Source organism: Physella acuta, unplaced genomic scaffold (assembly GCF_028476545.2).
Source record: "Physella acuta isolate Inbredline_101_S28 unplaced genomic scaffold, ASM2847654v3 ptg000087l, whole genome shotgun sequence".
NCBI classification, from domain to species: domain Eukaryota; kingdom Metazoa; phylum Mollusca; class Gastropoda; family Physidae; genus Physella; species Physella acuta.
The window spans coordinates 845864-872500 of record NW_026731607.1 but is presented as its reverse complement, the minus strand read 5'-3'; the positions used below and the strand labels follow the sequence as shown (position 1 = coordinate 872500).

Here is a 26637-nt window from a genome sequence, read left to right as displayed (position 1 = left end):
GTATTTTTACGCTACAGCCCAGTCGCCTAATTTGGTGTTGTATGAATGTCTTGAATAAACCTCCTCTAGTGAGGTAGACACCATAAGGCAACCTCCCATGTGCCAGGGGGTCGCGGGGGGCTCTGTGGAACCACCGGTTATAATACAGCAGGGCTCAGGGTACGGACCGTGGTTTAGTTTAATCATTGAATGGCATGGCCCACTTTGTCCCTGTCATATTGTGTTATTTAAAATGAATGTAGGAACAACAGCGCTTACGGTGAATCACGGGGCGCCAAAAGGTACACCACTATGCACCATTTCGAAATTTAACTTTTTTTTTTCGCAGAAACATCTCAGTCAGTATTGCCAATAACTTCTCAGAGGCTCAGAAATGCGTAGAAGAAAAAAAAAAGGATACTTTCATTTTTATATGATACATCATCGATCATTACTAAAGACACTCAAGATTTACACTTAAGATTAAACTAATCATTATTTTTAGAATTGTGTGTCACCCTAGGTTTTGTAATAGAGGTCAACCATTTATGACGTCTACACTATTTTGGATTATTTTATATATTTTTAAAAATATTTTCAAGCATAAGTATTTTGTTGTTTAATTCAACCTGTGGAGTCCACCTTAACCCGAACCCCACCCCCCTCCCAGTCTACACGCGCCCACAAAAGTCAATTTTTAACCAACTCCCCCCCCCCCCCCTCCTCACCCTGCGGGACGGCATAAATTGATTACCCCATAGAAGTTTTATGGAGAAAGGGAAACAACCAAGTTATTATATTTTGCAAAATAATGTAAGCTTGGTTAATTCCTTTGATTATTCAAAATTAAATTCTCCTCATTTTTCTTATGGGGTCCTCGTCAGCCCATGTGTGTCCTTGGGGGACGAACTTAAGTTTTTATTACACAGAAGTATTCTTAACCATTCTTCAAAGTTTCATAACGATCGGGTGAAACGATAAACGCACACACATTAACCCACATAATCATTTATATATATATATATATATATACGTGAATTTGTGTTAGAGTTTGTGTCTGTGCATTTAAGCATACTGCTGCTAATATCCCACTCAACATTGTTTTTGCAGAAGTTAAGAAAGCAATGTATTCTAGTTGACTCTCTATAAAGTGTTGATATACTTTTGCCTCATTAGCCTGTTGTCTCTTTTTGGTATGCAGATTAAGCAAGTGTTAAATCTTTCTGTCTCTTTAATCTCTTCAGAAATTACAAGACGAGCTGAAAGCAGTAAACGAGCGAGTGTTGGGAAGAAAAAACATTTCTAAACGTGTGTCTTTATTTCACTCTTTTTTTTTTTATAAATTAACGTGTAATAAAAGATTTGGCAGGTTTTAAGATTTTGTTGCACAGGCAATCTAGTTTTAATATTACATTTTTGTAAATTTTTAATTTTTAACAGCTTTGTCCCATTAATTTCTAAAAAAAAATTATTTTTTAATGTGATTATAATTTTATTTTATTGAAAATGACTTTAAACTTAAACCATACTATTTAACAGTTTTTTCTATAAAACTTTTGCCTAATTCAAAATGCATGTATATTTATCTACGAGTAGTTTGTTTGTTTTTATACCTCATTAAAAGCCTAAATTAAAGTTCTAAAAACTGGGAAATCGTTACCATCCAAATAAGACACAAGTAGGAATTAAATTAGATAAATAAGCTGTTTACGCTAACAACCCACTAAGTTCACAAATAATTCCAAGGGCTATTAGTTTTTTCTTCTGTTTTATATTTGGCCTATTTAAATGGCGTGCTTACTGTTCCGATTGTATTGTTATGCAAATAATTAGTTAGTCAATTTATTTCAAACTCGTGGGCAATAATATATTATGTGTGTGTTTACTGCTATTAAACCTAGTTCAAACTGACATTAATTTGTTTTTTTTTTCTTTTGTAAGAGCCACTTACAGCAAGGCGATAACCTATGAGTATGAGAAGACATTTTTGTTGGACAAATACCTTACAAAGGATATTGCTGACTCTATATGACTCAACCATTATCTTGTAAACAAAACTTCATGATACGGGGACAAGGCTGTTTGGCTACATTTGCTACTTTTCATTACTTTAAGTCAAGTCTGTAGCCTTGCAGAGTTAGACTTACTAACACGTATGAACAACATTACTCAAGGTCAACTGATTTGGCAGATTAGCTCTTTCGAGTTGGACTTTCAATTTGACTAACAGAGGCAATGTATTGAATGCTACAGTAGGGCTGACAGAAATAGATCAAAGCCAATCGACCTAACTTTTACAACATATTTGGTTATTTGTCGAAATAGTGTCATAAAATGTTTTGCGATTGATCTGTTAGAGAGAAAGTAGAAAAACGACACTGTTTATGATTTTCATTCAAGAATTTAACTCATAACTTATGTTATAATCAAATTAGATGTGTTTTTATTATTATCGTGTATCAAGCGTTTTATACGTATACCCATTGTAAAATAGGCGTCCGTTATTAATAATTTATTGATAAAAATAGCTTCATGTTGACATGTAAAAAAATTGTTTTTAAAATCTGTGTATATACTCATGTATCATACAATGTTGAAGAGTAGAAGAATGTAGACTACTTTGAGGTTTAAAATAGTAACATTAATATTCTGATCTATTTGCATTTCTGTTTAATTAAAGGTTTATTAAATGATTAATTAGAAACGATGTTGGTTTTCTTTAAAGCCTGTGACTGATGTATTGTTTACATGTATAGGCCTATATTTTATTTTGCTTTCAATAATTTAACTAAATAAGAAACAGGCTCTATTTAAATACTAATAAAGAAACACACACAAAAACTCACACTAACAGGCACATTTACATATACACACAAACACACACACACGCACGTACACTCACACGTTCTCACACACATTTACTTCTATGTATATAAATATAATACAGATAGGCCAATGTATTCAGACCTTTTATACAAATACATAATATATCGCCAGGAACAAAGAGTTTATAGTTTCTATGTATATGTGTAATTGTATTGATTCTGATGTTTTTTTCTTTGTAACAGCTAAAACTATTTAATTATTTTTTATTTGAGTACATTATCGAGGTCTTAGCAGAAAGACTAAAGCAATATATTTAAGAAGATTTCATAAATGCATTAACATTAGATTATTTTTAGTCGCGTAGCCTTCTTTTCTAAACCTGAGTTATTACAAGCTTTTTTTTAACTTGCATCCTCGTCACATCGGTCGTGCTTTTGTCAGTGATCTTAGATCGAAACGGGAGAGCGAAGCTTCTAACCGTTTCTGCCATTCCGCACGTGGTTCAAGACCTGATGTGAATGTCATCTGACATCAAATTTGACCTTATTGGATGACTAATTAATTGTTAAATGAATTAATTAAAATTTTCTCAAAATATTAGTAGTAGGTTTCTTCTACTACAAATCCGAAATAAGAACAATGGAAAATAAACAAAAAATGGATACAAATGTTGAAATAAATCTGTTCGTATTGTATTTAAACAAATCGCTTTTTGTTTTAAATAAAACGCATGGTTGTATCGTATAGCGTACGAAAATTCGAAGTAATTTTGTCTGTGATCAGAGTTTCTTCCAGTAAGCCCCCCCCCCCCCCCCCCGAGAACGAAATGGAATTTATATAGAAAATATATACTTTTAACAGTTTCAAGTACCCCCTCCCCTGAAGAAACAATGTCTGTGATATTTACAGTTTTTATTTTTATACTTGAGTGAATTTGGAACAACATGGTTTAGGGAAGCCGGATAAAACCATTTAACGCCTAAATTATTATTATTATTTCTCTTTTATCCGTTTAGAATAATCCAAAATTATTAGAACCACTCAATACGCTTTTTTTCAAGGTATTACTTGGTCGTTAACACACTGGGTAGTAAATGTACACTTGTATGACATAACATTTTAAAGTCGTCAAATTGCTGAAATGTGGGTCAGCGGTAGTGAGAAGTGGAACAGACAGTGGGACGGTCATAGAGAAGTGGGACAGTAATAGAGAAGTGGGACGGTTAGAGAGAAGTGAGACGGTTAGAGAGAAGTGAGACGGTATAGAGAAGTAGGACGGTCAGAGAGAAGTGAGACGGTTAGAGAGAAGTGAGACGGTATAGAGAAGTAGGACGGTCAGAGAGAAGTGAGACGGTTATAGAGAAGTGGGACGGTTAGAGAGAAGTGGGACGGTTAGAGAGAAGTGGGACGGTCATAGAGAAGTGAGACGGTTAGAGAGAAGAGAAACGGTTAGAGAGAAGTGGGACGGTTAGAGAGACGTGAGACGGTTAGTGAGAAGTGAGACGGTTATAGAGAAGTGAGACGGTTAGAGTGAAGTGGGACGGTTAGAGAAGTGAGACGGTTAGAGAGAAGTGAGACAGTTAGAGAGAAGTGGGACGGTCATAGAGAAGTGAGACGGTCATAGAGAAGAGAGACGGTTAGAGAGAAGTGGGACGGTCATAGAGAAGTGAGACGGTCATAGAGAAGTGAGACGGTCATAGAGAAGTGAGACGGTCATAGAAAAGAGAGACGGTTAGAGAGAAGTGGGACAGTTATAGAGAAGTGGCACGGTTAGAGTGAAGTTAGACGGTCAAAGAGAAGTGAGACGGTTAGAGAGAAGTGAGACGGTTAGAGAGACGTGAGACGGTTGGAGTGAAGTGAGACGGTTAGAGTGAAGTAAGACGGTTAGAGAGAAGTGAGACGGTTAGAGTGAAGTGAGACGGTTAGAGAGAAGTGGGACGGTAAGAGAGAAGTGAGACGGTTAGAGGGAAGTGGGACGGTTAGAGAGAAGTGGGACAGTTAGAGAGAAGTGGGACGGTTAGAGAGAAGTGAGACGGTTAGAGAGAAGTGGGACAGTTAGAGAGAAGTGGGACGGTTAGAGTGAAGTGAGATGGTTAGAGTGAAGTGAGACGGTTATAGAGAAGTGGGACAGTTAGAGAGAAGTGAGACGGTCATAGAGAAGTGAGACGGTTAGAGTGAAATTAGACGGTTAGAGAGAAGTGGGACGGTCATAGAGAAGTGAGACGGTCATAGAGAAGAGAGACGGTTAGAGAGAAGTGGGACGGTCATAGAGAAGTGAGACGGTCATAGAGAAGTGAGACGGTCATAGAGAAGTGAGACGGTCATAGAGAAGTGAGACGGTTAGAGAGAAGTGAGACGGTCATAGAGAAGTGAGACGGTCATAGAGAAGTGAGACGGTCATAGAGAAGAGAGACGGTTAGAGAGAAGTGGGACAGTTATATAGAAGTGGGACGGTTAGAGTGAAGTTAGACGGTCAAAGAGAAGTTAGACGGTTAGAGAGAAGTGAGACGGTTAGAGAGACGTGAGACGGTTGGAGTGAAGTGAGACGGTTAGAGTGAAGTAAGACGGTTAGAGAGAAGTGAGACGGTTAGAGTGAAGTGAGACGGTTAGAGAGAAGTGGGACGGTAAGAGAGAAGTGAGACGGTTAGAGAGAAGTGGGACGGTTAGAGAGAAGTGAGACGGTTAGAGAGAAGTGGGACAGTTAGAGAGAAGTGGGACGGTTAGAGAGAAGTGAGACGGTTAGAGAGAAGTGGGACAGTTAGAGAGAAGTGGGACGGTTAGAGTGAAGTGAGATGGTTAGAGTGAAGTGAGACGGTTATAGAGAAGTGGGACAGTTAGAGAGAAGTGAGACGGTCATAGAGAAGTGAGACGGTTAGAGTGAAATTAGACGGTTAGAGAGAAGTGAGACGGTTAGAGTGAAGTGGGACGGTTAGAGAGAAGTGAGACGGTTAGAGTGAAGTTAGACGGTTAGAGAGAAGTGGGACGGATATAGAGAAGTGAGACGGTTATAGAGAAGTGAGACGGTCATAGAGAAGTGAGACGGTTAGAGAGAAGTGAGACGGTTATAGAGAAGTGAGACGGTTATAGAGAAGTGAGACGGTTAGAGAGAAGTGAGACGGTTATAGAGAAGTGAGACGGTTATAGAAGAGCAGCCATTTTTTACCACAAAATAATAATAAAAAACATTACAAACAAAATAATTTCATTTAAAAATAGGCCTAGCATTCATTTTGTCATTTGACTAAAGTAAGCGGATATTTATTTACCAAAAATAAATGTATTGTGTTTGCTTGCTAGTCCCATGCGGATCTTGGACAAACATTTTAAAACGTAGATGGGGAGAGTCCACAACTCTCGGTATTCAAGCCTCTAGCTTTCTCCATTCGAAATCCTCTGAAAAACAACAGACGTAAAACGTTGATGTGTATTAGGCGTTACTGTTTTTCGAGTATACTTGCAACCCATATTTACTTTTGCGGACATGTAATGTGCTTTTTGTCTGTTACATATTATTATATTGATCCATAATTTAGTAAAAACAATACATGAGCCGATGTTTAAATAGAAAAATATGTTTGTACTTGACTGTTGGGATAAATTTATTACATTGAAATCACAACATAATTTGAGATATTGAATGGGTGGGGTGAGAATTGGGGCAGCTAGTTTCTAGCATGATTTAACAAAAATCCTTCATTTTAAGTAGCGCACAATATAAAATAAAAATTCAATAACATCATAATATCAATACAGAAATTACCCTATCAATAGGATAGTTAGAATCAAAGATATGTTTGCCTTGTCCAATGTTTTCGAAGTTAGAAAATAATGTGTTTATTCTCCTTTTGGTCCACTGTACACCACTCTCCCCCATACATCACGAAAAAGAAAGGGTGGTTCGGGGGATGCGATGCATATGTAAATACATTTATAAATTATATATATATATATATATATATATATATATATATATATATATATATATATATATATATATATATATATATATATATATATATATATATATATATATATATGTGTACATATTTATTTACATGCAACCTCAAACACATACATACATACTCACAGACACACTCACACGTACACACAAACACATGCACACCAAACGAAGCTCAAATACAGAAATACACATATACACTTCCAACTTCACTTCCTTGTTATGTTTTGCAATTACAAATTTTAATTAAGCTGGATGTGATCCACCGCGATGGCTCATACATCCGGCATTTTAAATTCCCTGAGTCCGAAACCCTTTTTTAAACCTCAATGTTTTTAGTGAACTGGTTTCTAAAATACCGATAACTTGAAAACCGTTCAATTAGGCGGTACATATACGTCTTATATAGGCACTACCGTTCCCCTCCCCGCAATTAGCCGTGGTCTCAGAAGAAAGTCTGACGAAATATTTTAAGAGGGTTTCATCAATTCATCACCAATCCTATATTCTTAGAAGTACGATCTTGTTTCTAAACCTGCGTTATTCAAATGATAACAATGCAGACACTATATTTCTTGGATCATATTTGTCTTGGCACAGGTTTACCCACACTAACGCCCAGCACACCCCATGGCGTGCTGTCTAAAAGTCTTGCGTGTACGATAATCAATCTCCATAGTAGTGAAGTAGAACACACTTCGGCGACCGCCCAAGTGTCAGGGACATAGAAGGGCGGTCTCTGGAGCCTAGCCCCATGTTACGCTACCGCCCCGGCTTAGTTTAATCAATCAACGAATGCAGTGTGCTATAGTTTCAACGTTGTAGGGTACTCTTTAAAACGAACGTATTCGCCGTAGCGCTCACGGGAAAGCTCGGGCTGCCAAAAGGCCGGGGCCTATGAGGACGCGCTTGACGATTAGGCAACGAATATTGTCGCCAGTCGTGTCTTTAGTGTATATATTCTTTATAGTGTATATATTCTTTAATAAATATATATATATATTCTTTAATAAATATTCTTTAATAAATAACATTGGCACCTTAGCAACTAGGGAGCTTCGGGTCACGCAATCAAAGTACCGAGCCCCGCTAGTTTTATAAGAGCATTCAACGAACCTTCTTAATAACTCTATCTTCCTCAATGACAAAATCCGATCGTGAATCATATGAGTCGGGTGTGTGTCTTGACCTCTGTCCAACCACATAGACTGACTATCCACAACACACGGGTTCAATTGAACACACGCTAAGAACCACTGCCCTATTGTTATATACGCATATATGAGAACTTTGAATGGAGATCACTCCCGTTATATTTTTCTATAAAATATGGTCTCTAACAATAGAAACAAAACATTAACTTATATAGAATTGTTTACAATATGCGGAAGTTAAACACTGATTTCTCAGAAAATTATACTCATTATTAATTTACACTCTTCAATTAGTCCTGGTTGACGGCTAAAATAACACTTTCCTGCAACGTAATGTTACAATAATATTCACGTAAACTAAACACCCATTAGTAATGCATGACAAAGATACCATCTCACACGTCACAGTCCTACAAGGAACTGATCTAATATTCGTGTAATTAAATCCGTGAGGCAGTTCTATAAATACGTGTCTCTAACCACAGAGATTTATTTCGAAAATATTAACATAACTCCAAAGTGAACCAAAATGCCACTGTTTTGTATTCTAGTTGTTGGGTTCTCATTTTTACTATTTACAAATCGTAAGATACTACATATTTCCTATTTAGATAACTTTATATATATATATATATATATATATATATATATATATATATATATATATATATATATATATATATATATAATTGCATGTAGTTATATTTTACAGGAGCGTATTCAGAGATTGTTCAAACAAATTTTAAGCTCCAAGACAGGAATGCTCTGATGATGTGGCCATTAAATAAAGAGTTTGTGGTCAGAAGTCTCGTCGACTGCTCTGTCCGATGTTTAACAGAAGACTGCACTTGTAACAGTTTCATATATGATTCGAATACCCAACGCTGCAGTTTGGGTGGGTTTTGTTTTTGTTTGATTAAATTTGTGTTGGAACACGCACAATGAAAGACATAAATTAAAGAAATACGAGCCGACCTGCGTTGTATTTCTACTTTTTAGTACTTCATAGTTAGTGAATTCGACAATTCCCTCCCTTCCATTTACGCCCCACCCCCCACCCCCGGCACCGTGAAAGCAGTTTTCTGTGACGACAGTTTAAAGATGAAAAGTTTAAAAATTGAAAAGATCAAGCAGAACTTTTTAACCTCTCCTTAGTTTCAAATCGTTTAAAAGCTAAATTATCTACCCCTAATAGCCGATTATAAACATTCGGGGTGAACGACAGCTCACCAGACGGGAGGTCGAGGACATTTAGTTGGTCGGCTTGCGTTGTTGTGTCCACGAAGAGAGCTGTATATATACGAGCTGACCCGCGACGTAGCATACGCCACTATTTAGTTTGATTCCTATTTTTCAGTAATTCATAATTTGTGAATTCGACAGTACCAATGCTGCGACTGAAAGTATTTTGCTTTAAACGCTATAAGTAACTCGTGAAGGACTAATATCCTCTCTCTCACATTCCACTCTTCTCACCCCCCCCCCCCCCCCCATTCCCCCGCCTCCGTGAAAGCAGCCGTCTATGACGACATTTTACAGACGACAATGAAAAGAACAAGCAGAACATGTAATTACCTCCCCTTAATTTCAAATCGTTTAAAAACTAAATTATCTGCCCCTAATAGCCGTCACTACGAGTGTAAACAGCCCACCAGACTGGTGGGGGTGGGGATGATAGCGATATGGTCTGTTGATCTTACATTTTTTGAATAATGTGCTGATACATTATTGCAGGGCGTTTATTATATACAATTATATTCTCTATAATTGTTTAAAATTATAATAAACGTACAGGCTAAAATCCAAACAAGACTATTCAATAAAAATACAGCTAGACCATTAAGATTTCATTCATTTCAAGCATTTGTACTACTCAGCATTACTTTTTATCACGAAGTTGTAATGCTATCGCACATATTTGGCATGAAGGCAAATTCCAATTCAAACAACGAAGCTGCAAAACTTTGTCCGATATGTACGTTAAAGCGAATGTACGCTATATTGTTTCATTATGCCGTAACATCTACATAGGGGTTTATAGTAAAAACGGAAACCGTCTATTTTCATAATTTTCTCAAGTAGGCTACGTTATTAGGCTAGAAGCTTTTTGGGGTAGAAAAGTAGAGTTCATCTGTTTCTATGAACACCACAGCTACAAAGAAAAAGTTGTTAACCGAATCAACCGAATTTTAGCAAATTGCCATCCCACTATAATTTTCTTAAGTGTATGTTTATTTTATTTTGTATTTATTTTATGCTGTAAGATTGTCATCTCTTACTGAATTGTACAAATGTACTGTATCAGAGCAGTATATGGTACGGCTTTCAATGGCATTCTATATGTCGGTGATAATGTATGTTTCCTTATATGTAAGGTGATTGCTTTAGTTTTCTATCTCAACAGGATCTGTCCCTTTGCTTATGTAATATCTCCTTTAGTGTCTTATGTGTGGAATTAATATTATATTTAATGGGAAATGATTTGTTTTTGTTTTTTTTCCTATTTTTTACAATCCAAGATCTAAAACCTTTTGAATACTTTTACCATGTTGGCACATGAAAGTAAGTATCAAACAGCAAAAAAAAAAAAAAAACATGGTTGAAAACAATTTCAGTTGTAATGAAAATCCGAAAAACCTTCGTCACTTTTGAATTTGTTTGTACTTTTAGAAACTTAGAGGCACTTTTTTTTTATTTATGCCCTTATATTAATCTAATGTACACTGCTTTATTTTTTTGTCACGTCTACTGGTCAGAATTCTACAAGGCCTGAAAATCGCACCCTTTTTAGTATGCAAAAGTGTTAAAATTTGCATCTTATTTAGAAAGATAGCGAAAAAATGATTTTCTGTTTAATTAATAGGTTCATAAAAAGGGTTTTTTAAACACTTTTTTTTTCTCATTAAAGTTATTATTTTCCTAATAATAAAATGGACAAATAATCCAAAAGTGCAAGAAATCCATTTAGAAGAAAAGTCATGATTTTGGTGATTTTTAAATGAGTATTTACCCTTAACTGTTTTAACAGGATCTGTCCTTCTACCTGTGCAGTCGTCAGGTGCTTTAATCCAGGGGAAGCTCTACTCGACAGGTGTGTTCTGCAACATGTCCACAAACCTGACCGACAACTTAGAGAACACAAAGTCAAACTCAGCAGGGCAGCAGTCTTGTGCAGGTAACTTCAAATACATTTGTAGAAAAAAACTTATTTAAGGGGTCATCCATAAATGACGTCACGCTTTTTTGCCGATTTTTACCTAACCCCCCCCCCCCCCTCTCCACTCCGTCACACGTCGTCACAAAAAGCCAGACACACCCCCCCCTAAAATAACGTCACACCTCAGCCTACAACCCCCCTCAAAATTGCAGTTGAATTAATTTTTTTTTAAACATCGATATTTTTCCAAAATCATGTCTGAACTCGGTCAATATAGAGTATTTTAATCAATTCCAATTACAATTTATTAAGGCAGTTTTCTAAAACGCAAAATAACGTCTAAAATTCTTTTTCTAACTTTGCTTTTTGATAATGCAAAAGTGTGACGTCGCATCATCTGAATCCTCCCCCTCCCCTCATCACACACCGTCACAAATATACGGACCCCCCCCCCCCTCCCTACCAGTGTGATGTCATTTATGGACGACCCCTAAAACTAAATTTTCTTGACGCAGCATCTTGATGGTTGTTGCAACACAAAAATGTAAAACTATAAGCCATTTAACAAGAACTATGTACTGGCATTAAAATATTTGAATATGGCAAATGTTTTAAAATTGGCTTTTGTCATTATTAATTTGAAGCTACAATTGCGGAGTAAATTTTTCATGATTGTGGTTTATTAAACTCTTATGATTTATATTTCATTCTTGATTGTGATTCTTTTATATACTTTTGTTCATCATTACGATATCAATAGATTAACTCTACGACTCCTTGCATAACCAATAACATTAAAGACAAATGTCCTCTAGTTTTATAAAAAAAGTACACCGGGAAGTTAAAGTTGAGTTCCTAAGTTTCTCTGAAATAGTCTTAAGTGCTCTTCCAAACAAACAAATAATATAAAAACGTAATGTTTCATAGTAAATTTTAATCTTTGAACTCATTTTTCTCAAAATGTTGTTTTTGTGACTTAAGTACTTTTAGCACTAAGGTCTTCAATTTTTCTTAAGACTATTTCAGAGAAACTTAGGAACTCAACTTTAACTTCCCGGTGTACTTTTTTTATAAAACTAGAGGAGTTGGTCGTATTAACGATGCAGAGTTTTACCACGGTGCGTGGTGGCACGCATATTCGAGTTTTGTAAACTTCAACGGTTTATGGAATTCTACAGATTTCTCTCCGTCCATATACTGGAGCTTAACTTCCTATTCCTATAAACATCTTCGCTTCTGTGAGATGAGAATCAGGTGTGTTTGAAACGCATACAACTACATTGTTTTCGTCTATTATTTTAAAGTTTGTTATAGACTATTAAAAATGTATGCTAAAGAATGGACAACGCTTCGATTTGATCCAACACATTTAAAGTAATACAATTGCATTCGGGTGTTTTTATTCAATAAATTAAATAAATGTTTTAGTAGTGTTACCATTTATTTTTACAACAAACAATTAAAGAATGGTTCTACAGTGAGGTAAGGACTTACACCCCTCATTTATACCCACCACATAATATAAAATACTTGTGTAAAATTATAGAGCACGTATAAAGCATGTCTGGGGCGTCGTGTTTGGTCTATAACGCACACAACTGCTAAACCAAAAGTCAGTCGGAAGTAAACATATTCGCGAGGGGTGGGGGATGAATGATCTCCTCACCCCTTGTCCAAAGCTTGTCAATTTGAACAAAGTAGAAAAGTGTTTACATTTAAGTAGTATATATATATATATATATATATATATATATATATATATATATATATATATATATATATATATATATATATATATATATATATATATTAAAATATGATTATCCATTCTTAATGTGAAATGTTATATTTTAGTACCTGCTTGTGTTTGATAATCAATTCATGATGATTTTGAGTGAATTACATACCAAACAGTTGATATATATATATATATATATATATATATATATATATATATATATATATATATATATATATATATATATATATATATATATATATATATATAAATGTATATATATATATATATATATATATACATATATATATATATATATATATATATATATATATATTTATATATATATATATATATATATATATATATATATATATATATATATATATATATATATATATATATATATATATATTTATCGATGGTCTCGGTCGCAAACCGTCTAACTCAAAAAAATTCGATTTTCTTTTTTTTACATAAATCAAAAGCCAATATGATTCCCCATAATGCATGAAAATATTAGAGAAATCTGTAGAATGATTATCGAGATATAATCATTTGAACAAACCGCCTATTATTTCAAGCGCTAAAAATCTCGGCGCAAAACGAACATCGCTATTTTTGTCAGTACACTTTTGATCGGGAACGCAGTCGCACGCCGCAATCACACAATTTTACAGCACAGCAGTCACATTACATATAGGTAAGGGTATTTGATTAATTATGTTCAGCTATTCTATTACATTTTATCATTTTAAAGAATAATAAACAAATAGTATTTGTTTAATATAGCCTATTTCCAGATTTTCAATAACCAAACTGATTTTTTACAATTGTTTAGGCTAATACAATGCTTTAAAACTAGATCTTCATTCTAGAATCTAAATATCAATCAAAACAATATTATTTGAATTATATTTCCACAAGATTGTGCAGTAAATTTAATTATTGTTAATTCATTACTAGCTTTAGATTGAGGTTTTAGCTACGTGTTAAGAAATGTTTATATGGTAGGTTACAAAATGTTTGGCGTACATGTTCAACGACATGGTTAGTTGTCGTTAGTAAATGCTTTTATGATTAATTTCAATTTAAGATTTTCTCAACAGACCAGCCTCTCTCAACATACCAGCCTCTCTCAACATACCAGCCTCTCTCAACATACCAGCCTCTCACAACAGATCAGCCTCTCTCAATAGACCAACCTCTCTCAACACACCAGTCTTACCACATAACAGACCAGCCTCTCTAGACAGATCAGCATCTCTCAATAGGCCAACCACTCAACATACCAGGCTATCTTCGACATACCAGCCTCTCTCAACAGATCAGCCTCTCACAAACGACCAACCTCTCTCAACAGACACCAGTCTTACCACATAACTGACCAGCCTGTCTCAAAATACCAGCCTCTCTCAACAGACCAGCCTCTCTCAACAGACCAGCCTCTCTCAACAGACCAGTCTTACCACATAACAGACCAGCCTCTCTCAACAGACCAGCCTCTCTCAACAGACCAGCCTCTCTCAACAGACCAGCCTCTCTCAACAGACCAGTCTTTCCACATAACAGACCAGCCTCTCTCAACAGACCAGCCTCTCTCAACAGACCAGCCTCTCTCAACAGACCAGCCTCTCTCAACAGACCAGCCTCTCTCAACAGACCAGCCTCTCTCAACAGACCAGCCTCTCTCAACAGACCAGCCTCTCTCAACAGACCAGCCTCTCTCAACAGACCAGTCTTACCACATAACAGATCAGCCTCTCTCAACAGACCAACCTCTCATAACAGACCAGCCTCTCCCAACAGACCAGCCTCTCTCAACATACCAGCCTCACTCAACATACCAGCCCCTCTCAACAGACCACCCTCTCTCAACAGACCAGCCTCTCTCAACAGACCAGCCTCTCTCAACAGACCAGCTTCTCTCAACAGACCAGCCTCACTCAACATACCAGCCCCTCTCAACAGACCACCCTCTCTCAACAGACCAGCCTCTCTCAACAGACCAGCCTCTCTCAACAGACCAGCTTCTCTCAACAGACCAGCCTCTCTCAACAGACCAGCTTCTCTCAACATACCAGCCTCTCTCAACAGACCAGCCTCTCAACAGACCAGCCCCTCTCAACAGACCAGCCTGTCTTAACAGACCAGCCTCTCTCAACAGACCAGTCTTACCACATAACAGATCAGCCTCTCTCAACAGATTAGTCGTAACATACAAGACCCGTCGTAACATTCAAAAGACCAAACTCTCTTAAATGACCAATTCCACCATAGAGGACACCAGAATATCTCAACAAACTTGTCTAACCCTTTAAGACACCAGTAACTCAACAGACCAGCCTTTCTCAACAGACAATTCTTACCATACAAGAGACCAGTCTCTCTCAGCAGATCAGTCGTAAAATACAAAGACCAATCTCTCTCAACTGACCAATCTTACCGTCCAAGATACCAGCCTCTCTCAACAGACCATTCTTACCATACAAGAGACCAGCCGCTCTCAAAAGACCAGTCAGACCTATCAAGAATTCAATGCGACAGATATTCCAGCATTGTAGAACAACTATGATGCTAATCAGGGGCGTAGCGAGGGGGGGCGGGGGTGCGGATCGCACCGGGTGACACCATTTAGGTGGGTGACACCAAGGCAAAAAATGGCAAAATATATAGAGAAAAACTTGAGGGGGGGGTGCAAATCGAAAGTTTGAGGGGGGGGGTGCAAATCGAAAACTTGAGGGTGGGTGCAAATCGAAAGTTTGAGGGAGGGGGTGCAAATCAAAAACTTGAAAGTTTGTCCCAGGGAAGGGTCGCTACGCCTGGGGGGGGGGGATGACACCATTAAGTGCCGCACCGGGTGACACCCGACCTCGCTACGCCACTGATGCTACTATCTACTTCAAAGTGAATTAGTAGATAGCTGGCAATTGCTAAGCTAGGGTCGTAAGATTTTGATCTCATCTGTAGCCCCTGACAAGTTGTACAAGAGCAGAAAAAAAGATAAAAGCTGTCATATATGAGCACCTAAAAGCAAGTCATAAATTCATATTTTTTGATGATTTGCCTGATTTAAAAATATGTTGCCATTGTAATAATTCTTCATGTGACGTTTATTCAAAGAATAAATTAAAAAAATAAACAATTTTTTTTTAAATTTTGTAAAATAAATAAACATTAAGTCATTATTAATGTGTTATCATGTGTTATGTCTCATTCATAATATATCTGACAATAAGGTTTATATTTTTACTATTATCATTCTATAAAACCCACACCCACCAGATTTAATAAAATAAACTGTGAAAATAGAAAGATGTAATACATAAAGCATAACCTTCAACAGTTAACAAGTTTAGTGCTAAATACAGCCATTATGAATAAACAGTCGAAAGCGATAAAGCCATACTAAAACATCTGTACTAAAATTAAACTGCCCCCATGAAGTACAATAAACTCAAATATTTAAAATATGAGCCCAAAACTATAATCTAAATATTATGAAGCGTTAATTATAACTTAAAAACATAAACATAACTAAATCACGTTCATTGGACAAAACGAACGAACGCGGCTGAGACCGAAATTCTCCGTTCAAAACGGCCAAGTCTGCGCGCGCACAGACAGACGGTTTGCACCGAGAGTTTTAGACCGAGCAAACCGTCTATCTTTTTAAACCTGCTATAATTTTGGAAATATCAACAAAACCCATTTTAAAACGCTACAGAATAGTCAGTAGAGAGTTTCTTCGCACATATTTTTAAAAACAATTTGTTTTAGAGCGATCAACAATGAAATAATCAGTTTTTTGTCTCTCCTGTAAAATTTACATTTTCGGAGTTAGACGGTTTGCGACCGAGACCATCGATATATATATATATATATATATATATATATATATATATATATATATATATATATATATATAGAGAGAGAGAGAGAGAGAGAGAGAGAGAGAGAGAGAGAGAGAGAGAGAGAGAGAATTACCGTGTATTAAAATAACATGCAAGTGTTTATGTGGCAAGTGAAGTAATCCCCAAACAGCGAGTATATGGTCCACAATTCGCTCGTTAGTTACGTTTATTTGTGATAGAATAATGAACTGTTATATGTGATTATGTAAGTAAGGATTCTGCTGGCTTCCTTTCCATTTATAAACCCGGACAAACAGATGAATTTATGCTCTACACATCTTTACTTCTCAATAGGGTAAACATTTTGAATATACATATGACAGTTTATTTTTGAAAAAAGTAAATAGCTATAACATTCTAAGTAAATACAGTCTAAACCATTTTAAACTTATAAGTCACACATTAGATATTAACATAGAAACACAAATAGCTGTGATGCTCTCAGACATAAAAACAATGGTTAAATGCAGTAAAAATAGTATTGGTGACGAAAATAATTCGTTAACTAAAGACAATGATGTCAAATGTAGATCTAACAACAGCCAAGTATTTGAGTCTAAGATCGAGAAAAGTAAACATAGTCATGTTTTTTTTTAATTACATGCCATTCATAACATCTAAACTAGTTTACGTTAGTTTTCAATTTTTTTTTGTTATCTGTTTCAACAACGCAGTAATTGAACAAAATTCTTCACAATTACCATAACAAGATCCTATATTTCATTACTAACATTATTTAGTTACATATGTCTGTTTTAGATTTATAAACATTTTTAGTCAAAAAACATTCCGCTATTGTTAAAATCCGGTCTCCCGACACAGTGTGTGTGATGGTACATACCAGCACCACTACCTAGGATAAACACTGGAGCACCAGTGGAACCAGGGCATGTTGCTGTAGTGTAATTGTACCTGGTCAGAGGGATGTTTAATATGGGCACATTCCCATAACTTTCTCTAGCAACCCATTCGCCAACAGTGACATGTTTAGATGCTCCATGCGGATGTGATACGATGACACATAATTTATTGTTCTCTTTTTGATGTTTATATCTACCTGTAACAATACTGTTTAGCTCTTTGTACCTTTGCCATGTTGTATTTAATTGTTCCAGGAGAGTCATATCGTGACAGACACACTTCATAACACATCTATCTGCATCATCATCGGCTTCGACGATGCTTATGCCGTGCACATGTTTGCAGTTTGATGTGTCACTATCATAAAAAACACGACATTCTGATTTTATTGCTTCAGAATCGTCATACGTATGATGTCTGGCAGTTACGACATTAAACGTAAACCCCGTCTTTTCTGGGAAATCTAAACTCTGGCAATATGTACAGTTACACATGGATGTCAAGATTTCGTAATGCTCCAGGTCGATCATGCCAGATCCCGAACGTAAGAAATCACTCCCTCTGCTAGAGTAAAATGGATATGTTGCATTAATTCTAGCTCCAACTGTCTTGGGTCTATCGTAACTTGTAAATCTAACACGTACGTACACAGTCAGTTCAGCTATCGCTTTGATTAACTCAAACAATTCATTATCTTGTGCTGATATAGGTAAATGGGACATTTCAAACAGCTGCACAGGTATAAATTGTTTATGGCCTGGATTTTTTTCACATCGATATTTTACATCGATATGATCTAATAGCTTTTTTTTTGTAGTTCCTGTAACAATAAATATATAAGAAACATGATTGAATGGAATATTTAGAGTATGATTTTAAAAATAGTTATATGCATATTAGTTGGATACTTGTGATTTTTTTCGAAGTATCATGAAGTGTAAACTAAGTAACAGTTTATTATACAAAAGCAAGGGAGAAAATAAATATAAATTGCTTAAAGCCGTTGCTTCACATTTTGTTTATTATATTTTTACATTTTTTAGTGCAAATGTATACAATAATGATAATGATTTTAATTGTAAATGTGACAGAGTAATGAAAACCTACACACCTGCTTGTCCACTAATTATAAATGGATCATTTTCCGGTAGATCTTTGGCTGATAGTCTTGCTATAGGGTCTACTGTAAATGTTTTCTTTAAGAAATTTTTACAACTGGCGGAAACGTTTCGATACTGAGGTGGTTCTTTCTTGTGCCCAATTGTAAAACAAATGTTTGCTTCGCTTTTACATTGAGGATATGGGTCTTCACCAGTGATCATCTCGACAACAGTACAACCGATACTCCTGTGTTTAATGAAAGAAATTTGAGTAGAAAGTTTTTAACTGCTATTTTTCAAAAATATTTAGTTTACGAATTATCGGGACAATAAACTTCAATGTAAAATAAATATATGTACAAATATACAGAGTTTTAAAACATACATTAACAAAAAAAATTCTACAATTCGCTAACTTCAAGAGCAAAGCAGTGTACTGTAATAGTACTTTGACATCAATAACGTATACATTGAAGGGAATATCAAAACTAGCAATTACATTGAACGTCATTATTACATCTACTGTTATACATTAGTTATTAGTTATTAGCGTTATGTTATTTTTGTAAACGTAATATCCAACTTATTTCCGAATTGAAATAGATTATTTTTATCCATAAAAAGCAATCTATCGCCTAGTCCTTTTTTCTTTATAGAATTATGAATTAATAACTTCATTTAATAAAACAATAGCTATTCGATTAAGAGAAGATCTGTGAAAACCTCACCAAATATCTACTTTCTTGTTATACTTTTGTGTTGCAGGATCTGCAGTGACCACTTCTGGTGCCATCCACCTGTAAGTTCCGATACTAGCTGTTCCAGTACTTGTTACATCTTTCAGGATTTTAGAAATTCCAAAGTCCGTTAATCTGATGTTATCTTCGTCTTCTAGCAATATATTTTTACCTATGTATAACAAACCCATAAAATGTATACAATAAAATAGATGAATAACAAATACAGTACAAAATCAAACTTAGATATATATATAAATATATATATATATATATATATATATATATATATATATATATATATATAATAAAGTTAATTACGTTAATTATGCCGTCATTAACAATACCTTTTATATCTCCATGGATGATATTATTGTCATGCAAAAATGCCACTGCGTCAAGAATCTGTCTGGTGTATAGTTGAATTTTTGACTCGGTTATTGCTCCTTGCTTTCTTATGTAGTCATACAATGAGCCCTTGCAACAACACACATAATTATTTTACAAACAATATTAAATTATATTAAAATAAAATTTAAAATTAAAAACGTTAAATTTGCAAAATCAAACCCCAAAAAATTTATTAAACTCGCTTTACAAAAGCTAGCCATTAAAAGCACTGTCTTAACACTCACATGTAATATTTTTATCAGAAGCAACACTTTTGCACAGTCTTTAAACTCACCATTTTCATGTACCGAAGGAAGATGGAGAAAATATGATCTGTCTGATAATATCCAAAGTACTGTACAATACGTGGATGCTCCATTGATGTCAACATTGTTGTCTCTATTTTTAACCTTTCCTGAATAAAAAAGAAAAAGTAAATTTATATTTTCTTGCTGGTAAACAACAAATTAAAAAAAAAACGTTAACGTTTCAAGGTACCCATAAATATATGCTGCTGTAATATATTAAGAAAATAAAAACTAAGAGGCAACCCGAGGCAAATTCTTTGAAGTTTGCATTACATTAATAATTACCAAGCTCTATTGGAACATTTAAGGTCTTCCTCTACGATTATGCCGTTGTGTAAAAATTCACAGCGAGTGACCACCATATTATTTAATCATATATATATATATATATATATATATATATATATATATATATATATATATATATATATATATATATATATATATATAATTTGTTATGAAATCAAATACACTGTTTTAAATATAGAGTAAAATTCAGTGATTTAAAAAATTGAATGCATGCGTGTAGATTTAAAAAAAAAAGAAATCACATTACCTTTATTTCAACTTTGTTGGTCTCTTTGATTGGAATATCTTTTACAACAAAATAATCCTGAAGACTAATATATGTTTCGCACTCTGTATCGAATGTCTCGTTGTTGTAATTTTCTGTATGCGCAACCACAAGATAAACGTTTCCAAATGCACCTTCGCCAATTAGAGGACCTCTGGTCCATTTTACAGGTAGCTTATCAGATAGGCTGCTCTCTTGATTAAATAATCATATAAGTGTTACTTGTATATTAGCTTACTGAATGCAGGACTATGATGTTATATAAGTTAAAATACATTGCTTGAAAGGTATAACGTCTAAAGGAAAATCGTATGTTATATAACTTAATTAGAATTTAACTTGGAAATAATATTAAAATGAAGATTTATTTATTTTAAAGCCTAAGCTTGATAAACACAATAACGCTTAACATAAAGGATTTCAGGCAGATAAAATTTAAAGATCGAAGCATAAGAGTTACTATCTATTTATATTAAAGTAAGGAGGATTATAGAAAAATCTCAAAACTATTTAATCTTTAAAGAGAATTTTTCATTGGATAGAATAAAGCGTGACAATATTATATAGAAATAAATTAATAATGTGTTAATCTATTTTTATTGCAACAGTTAAAAATAGCATTATATATAATTCAATAACAAACTGCAACTGAAATACTGGCTTTCTTGTGTAGACTAATTATGATTGCTAATTCTAATCACAAATACGTATTATAGTTTTTATATTTGTGCAAGGGGGGAAATAAATATAAAATTGCTTAAAGCCGTTGCTTCACATTTTGTTTATTATATTTTTAAAATTGTCGTGCAAATGTATGCAATAATAATAATGACTTTAATTGTAAATGTGAGAGAGTAATGAAAACGTACACACCTGTTTGTCCACTATTTATAAATGGATCATTTTCCAGTAGATCTTTGGCTGATGGTCTTGCTAAAGGGTCTACTGTGAATGTTTTCTTTAAGAAATCATCACAACTGGCGGAAACGTTTCGATACGGAGGTGGTTCTTTCTTGTGCCCAATTGTAAAACAAATGTTTGCTTCGCTTTTACATTGAGGATATGGGTCTTCACCAGTGATCATCTCGACAACAGTACAACCGATACTCCTGTGTTTAATGAAAGAAATTTGAGTAGAAAGTTTTTAACTGCTATTTTTCAAAAATATTTAGTTTACGAATTATCGGGACAATAAACTTCAATGTAAAATAAATACATGTACAAATATACAGAGATTTAAAACATAAATTAACAAAACAAATTCTACAATGCGCTAACTTCAAGAGGAAAGCAGTGTACTGTAATAGTACTTTGACATCAATAACATATACATTGAAGAGATTATCAAAACTAGCAATTACATTGAACGTCATCGTTACATCAACTGTTATACATTAGTTTTTAGTTATTAGCGTTATATTATTTTTGTAAACGTAATATCCAACTATTTCCAAATTTAAATAGATTATTTTTTAGCCATAAAAAGCAATCTATCGCCTAGTCCGTTTTTGCTTTATATAAATATGAATTAATAACTTCATTCAATAAATCAATAGCTATTCAATTGTGAGTGACGATGTGGAAAACTCACCAAATATCTGCTTTCTTGTTGTACTTTTGTGTTGCATTATCTGCAGTAAACACTTCCGGTGCCATCCACCTCAAAGTACCGATGCCGGCTGTTCCAGTACTCGTGACATCTTTCAGGATTTTAGAAATTCCAAAGTCCGTTAATCTGATGTTATCTTCGTCTTCAAGAAGTATGTTTCTTCCTTCACAATAAAAAATATTCAGTATTTTATTCTTATTAACTTTGAAACTTATGCTAAAAGTGATTATTCTAAAAACTATGCATTTTTATTAAACTCCATTATCGCGAAGTAAAATTGTAGAAAAAAGAAGCTAGTTCCATTGTGTTAATTACAAGGCATTGAAATACCAATGTAGAATAAGCTAAAATTCTTCTATGTTTAACAATACAATACCTTTTATATCTCGATGGATGATATTGTTGTCATGTAGAAAAACAACCGCTTCAAGAATTTGTCTTGAAAAAAGTTGACTTTTAGGTTCTAGAAGTTTGCCATTGTTGTGTATGTAGTCAGTCAAAGACCCCTTTTTATAACAAAATTAATTATTTTTGTTTAATCATGATTAATATAAATTTTAAAAAATCAAATAGAAATTATGGGGACATTATTATGTGTTTTAAAGGTGAACACTATTGTGTATTGTTCGTTTAAAAAAAAAAAACTTTTCCATAGCGAAAAATGCTACTAAGTTATGCGACTAGATAATCCTTTAAAGTATAGTTCACAATGATTAAAGTATTACTGCACCGATTGCATTTATTGTATTAATCAACACATTTGTCAAATAATTTCGGTAACATTTAAATAGTGGTAGTTGGGCGTATATTATCTTTTTTTCAGAAACTCAAAACTCACATTTTTCAAGTATTGTAAAAAGATGGAGAATGTGTTGTCTAACTGACGATATCCAAAGAACTGTACAATTCGTGGATGTGTTTCTGATGTTCGAAGGACGGTCGTCTCTGTTTTAAACTGTTTCTTGATGTTACATAAAAACATACATATACACATTAAAGAACTAACTGGTAAGTGATAAACAGACACATTTAATACTTTGATTTATTGAAATATTTAAACGATTGCAATATTTTATGTATTTTTTAAATGTAATTAGTATGCATTTATGAGAGCAGTCCATTAAATATAGAAACAATTTAAATGTAGTATTTTAAATATAAAAGTACATTTAAAATGCGCAAGAAATAATTAATTTCAGGCATATTAAATACACATTTTCCATTATTACAAAATTCACCTACCTCAGTTTCCCTTCAAAAAGTAAAGAAACTTAACTTCTAAACCCTTTTTCATTACTTAGTCACACTAAACATAGTAAAACTTAGCAAAATTAACTTTAACGTTTGTAATTTAAAAAAACATTAGTTTTAAAGTAACACGTATTGTAATACTGTTTAATTCTATATACTGTATTTAATTCATATAATACTAGTTTTGCCGCGGTCTCAGAATAAAGTATGACGTAATATTGAAAAAGGATTTCATCATTGTGTTCCTAATCCTTTATTTTTAGACGCTTGACCTTGTTTTCTTTATTTGAATGTAAACAACGCTATAATTTTTGGATCATACTTGTAGGGGCACGGATTTGCTCACACTACAACCAGCACGCCCTCGGCGTGTTGTGCTGTCGGAGAGCCTTGAGTGTACGTTAATTACTCTCCGTAATGGTGAGGTAGAACACCTCAGCGAGCACCCATATATCAGGGACGTAAAGGTGCGCCCTCGGGAACCCCCCGGCTACACTACAACAGGGGCGCCGCGTACGGGCCCTGGATTGGTTTAATCATCGAATGCCATGTGCCTCCCTGTCAATATTGTAGGGTGCGCCTTAAAAAAATCGTAAGAGCTATAGTGCCTACAGGATAGCCATCCGCCAAATCACACCCTGCCAGGGCACCAGCAGACGCGCCTGATTTGATTTAATAAACGACTATAATACTACATCATATTATATCGCACTCTTTGAAACGAACGTATGCGCCGGCAGACGAGCATGATTCAATTTAGCGAACGACTATAGTAAACCATAGTATCCACTGCTATCATGCTCTTTGAAACATACGTATGCACCATAGCGCTTACAGGATTGACCCGGGTGCCAAATCGCACACTGCCGGAGCGCCGGATGACGCACCTGATTCGATATAGTCAACGATTATAGTCAACGCCCATAACTAATTATAATATTACGTTTTGTAGAATCATTCTCGGAGGGAGAATACTCCCTAGCAGAATTCTCAACAACTTCCCAAATTTTCATGGCCATCAGATGAAAAGGTGCAGTAATACATAACAAGCAAACAAACAAACAGACACACATTGCTCATTTTATATATATATATATATATATATATATATATATATATATATATATATATATATATATATATAAAGAGAGAGAGAGAGAGGTGAATAAGAGTCGTAAAAACTATTAACGATTAGCAGAAATTGAAAATACATCTACCGTTATTTCAACTTTATCCTTTTCCGTGACGAATATATCTTTAACAACGAAGAGTTCCTGATCAGGATTGTCCTTGTCCAGCACAAGATAGACAGTTCCACATCCGCCTCTGCCGATCATGCGACCTCTCTCCCACTGTACGGGTAGTTCATGTGACAGCATGCTAGCTGCTCGGGAAAAAAAATAATGTGTGTTCGAGATGATTCACAAGCTTGACAAACAAAGCACCACTTAATTAATATAAAAAGTTTGATAATATATAAAGTAATTGTTGAATGTAAATGCTATGTTTAGCTTACACAAGGTAGAACGTGGAAAGTGAATGTATATTTATAAAAAGCATATAATATGCTTTGAATGATTTCAAAATGTTTATATAAAGTTTTGAACTTACCAATAGAGGATTCTTCAAGCCTACTTTGTTTGGCCGGAGTTGCCATTTTGTTTCAGTATTTTACCAAAGCATTAAGTATTTTAAACAAAAACCTTGCTGCAAAATACAGACTTATTCTATATGTGAACAATACATTGGCAATGCGATAATAAACATTCTTTCGCTAAAATCAGCCACAATGTCCTGTTGTAATTTATGGGCTAAACGGAATTAAATTGGGTAAATTACCATTTTTATGACCCTATTAATTAAAAAATAATCAATTTTTCCAATCTTACACGCTCTCTATCAAAAGTTTTATATCCGTCATCAAATTTTATTTGGCATCTTTGGAAAGCTGGATTTCTCCTTTATTTGATAATGTTAATTTCCATTATCTCGGAAACAGCCAAAGCTTACAATCAGCTTTGCAGTTTACACAGATATGGTATTTTCGTGATCTATTTTTCGTTACTTTTGGCTGTTTTTCTCAGTTTGAAGGTTTTTAACACTATAAAGCCTACTTCTTTTTTATTTATCAAACAATCGCCATCATATTTTCAGTAATTGTTCTTCGTCCAAACATACAACTTTTGTCACGAGGGAATTGTGATGGCTTACATAGAAAAAAGGATTTGGTAATTTATTTGCAAATTTTGAAACATTTGAACACTAAAAATGGTACGATTTTTTTAGATTTTGTGGAATTCTTTGTAAAAGTTTTCGTGACAAAAGTTTTAGTATATACTGAAATATAAGCAGGCTAACTTTGATTGCTATAGGTGCATAAATAAAAAGCCTTAGCATTTTTAAAAGTACAAAAAAAAATTCAAAATGGCGGAGGTTTTTTAAGGGTTTCCATGACAACCAAAATTGTTTTCAACCCTTTTGTTGCTGTTTAATACTTACTTTCATATGCCAAACATGATAAAAGCATTCAAAAGGCTTTAGATATTAAATTGTAAAAAATGGAAAAAAACTCGCATATCCCCATAAGGGGTCGTCCATAAATGACGTCACACTCGTAGGGGGTAGCAGGGGTCCGAAATTTTGTGACGGTGTGTGATGAGGGGAAGGGGGGTTGGTTCAAATGGATTGACGTCACTTTTTTGCATTATAAAAAAAGCAATGTTAGAAAACGATTTTTAGTTTTTATTTCGCGTTTTAGAAAACGGTTTTAATAAATTTTAATAGGAATTGATCAAAATACTCCATTTTGACAGAGTTCTGACAAGATTTAAGAAAATTATCGATATTTTAAGAAAAATTTAACAGCAATTTTGAGGGGGTTTGTAGGCAGAGGACGTCATTTTAGGTTGGGGGGTCTGGCTTTTTGTGACGACTTGTGACGGAGGGGAGGGTAAACATCGTCAAAAAAGGCGTGACGTCATGTATGGAATACCCCTAACAAGAGAGGCCTTACATTCTCACAAGTATAGGTCAAATTTGGAGACAGGACGATTTGTTGCTCACTTTTTATGCCTCTTACGT

General features: G+C 34.5%; 2 protein-coding genes across 3 annotated transcripts in view; one reads left to right on the top strand and one right to left on the bottom strand.

Annotated features, from left to right (window-relative positions):
• LOC131926912 (uncharacterized) overlaps positions 1 to 2116 on the top strand; it is a 9466-nt gene extending 7350 nt beyond the window's left edge. The window contains exons 6-7 of the mRNA XM_059282506.1: positions 1224 to 1287; positions 1921 to 2116. Of these exons, the coding sequence (XP_059138489.1) occupies positions 1224 to 1287; positions 1921 to 1943 (87 nt within the window). The 3' untranslated portion in view covers positions 1944 to 2116. The remainder of the gene's footprint in view (positions 1 to 1223; positions 1288 to 1920) is intronic.
• Positions 2117 to 17015: 14899 nt separating this feature from the next.
• On the bottom strand, positions 17016 to 25599 carry LOC131926931 (ribosomal protein S6 kinase alpha-2-like). Of its 2 annotated transcripts, XM_059282546.1 has the most exons (13): positions 25168 to 25599; positions 24774 to 24940; positions 23144 to 23266; positions 22682 to 22811; positions 22288 to 22468; positions 21570 to 21805; positions 20679 to 20890; positions 20110 to 20229; positions 19772 to 19901; positions 19416 to 19596; positions 18699 to 18934; positions 18236 to 18407; positions 17016 to 18151 (listed from the first exon to the last, which is right to left on the bottom strand). In XM_059282546.1, exons 1-13 carry the CDS (start codon positions 25211 to 25213, stop codon positions 17500 to 17502), a joined length of 2586 nt encoding a protein of 861 aa, XP_059138529.1. In that variant the 5' UTR covers positions 25214 to 25599; the 3' UTR covers positions 17016 to 17499. The 2 variants fall into 2 exon arrangements, with proteins under 2 accessions (XP_059138529.1, XP_059138521.1); XM_059282538.1 differs by having other exon boundaries at positions 17016 to 18407.
• Positions 25600 to 26637: the final 1038 nt, after the last annotated feature.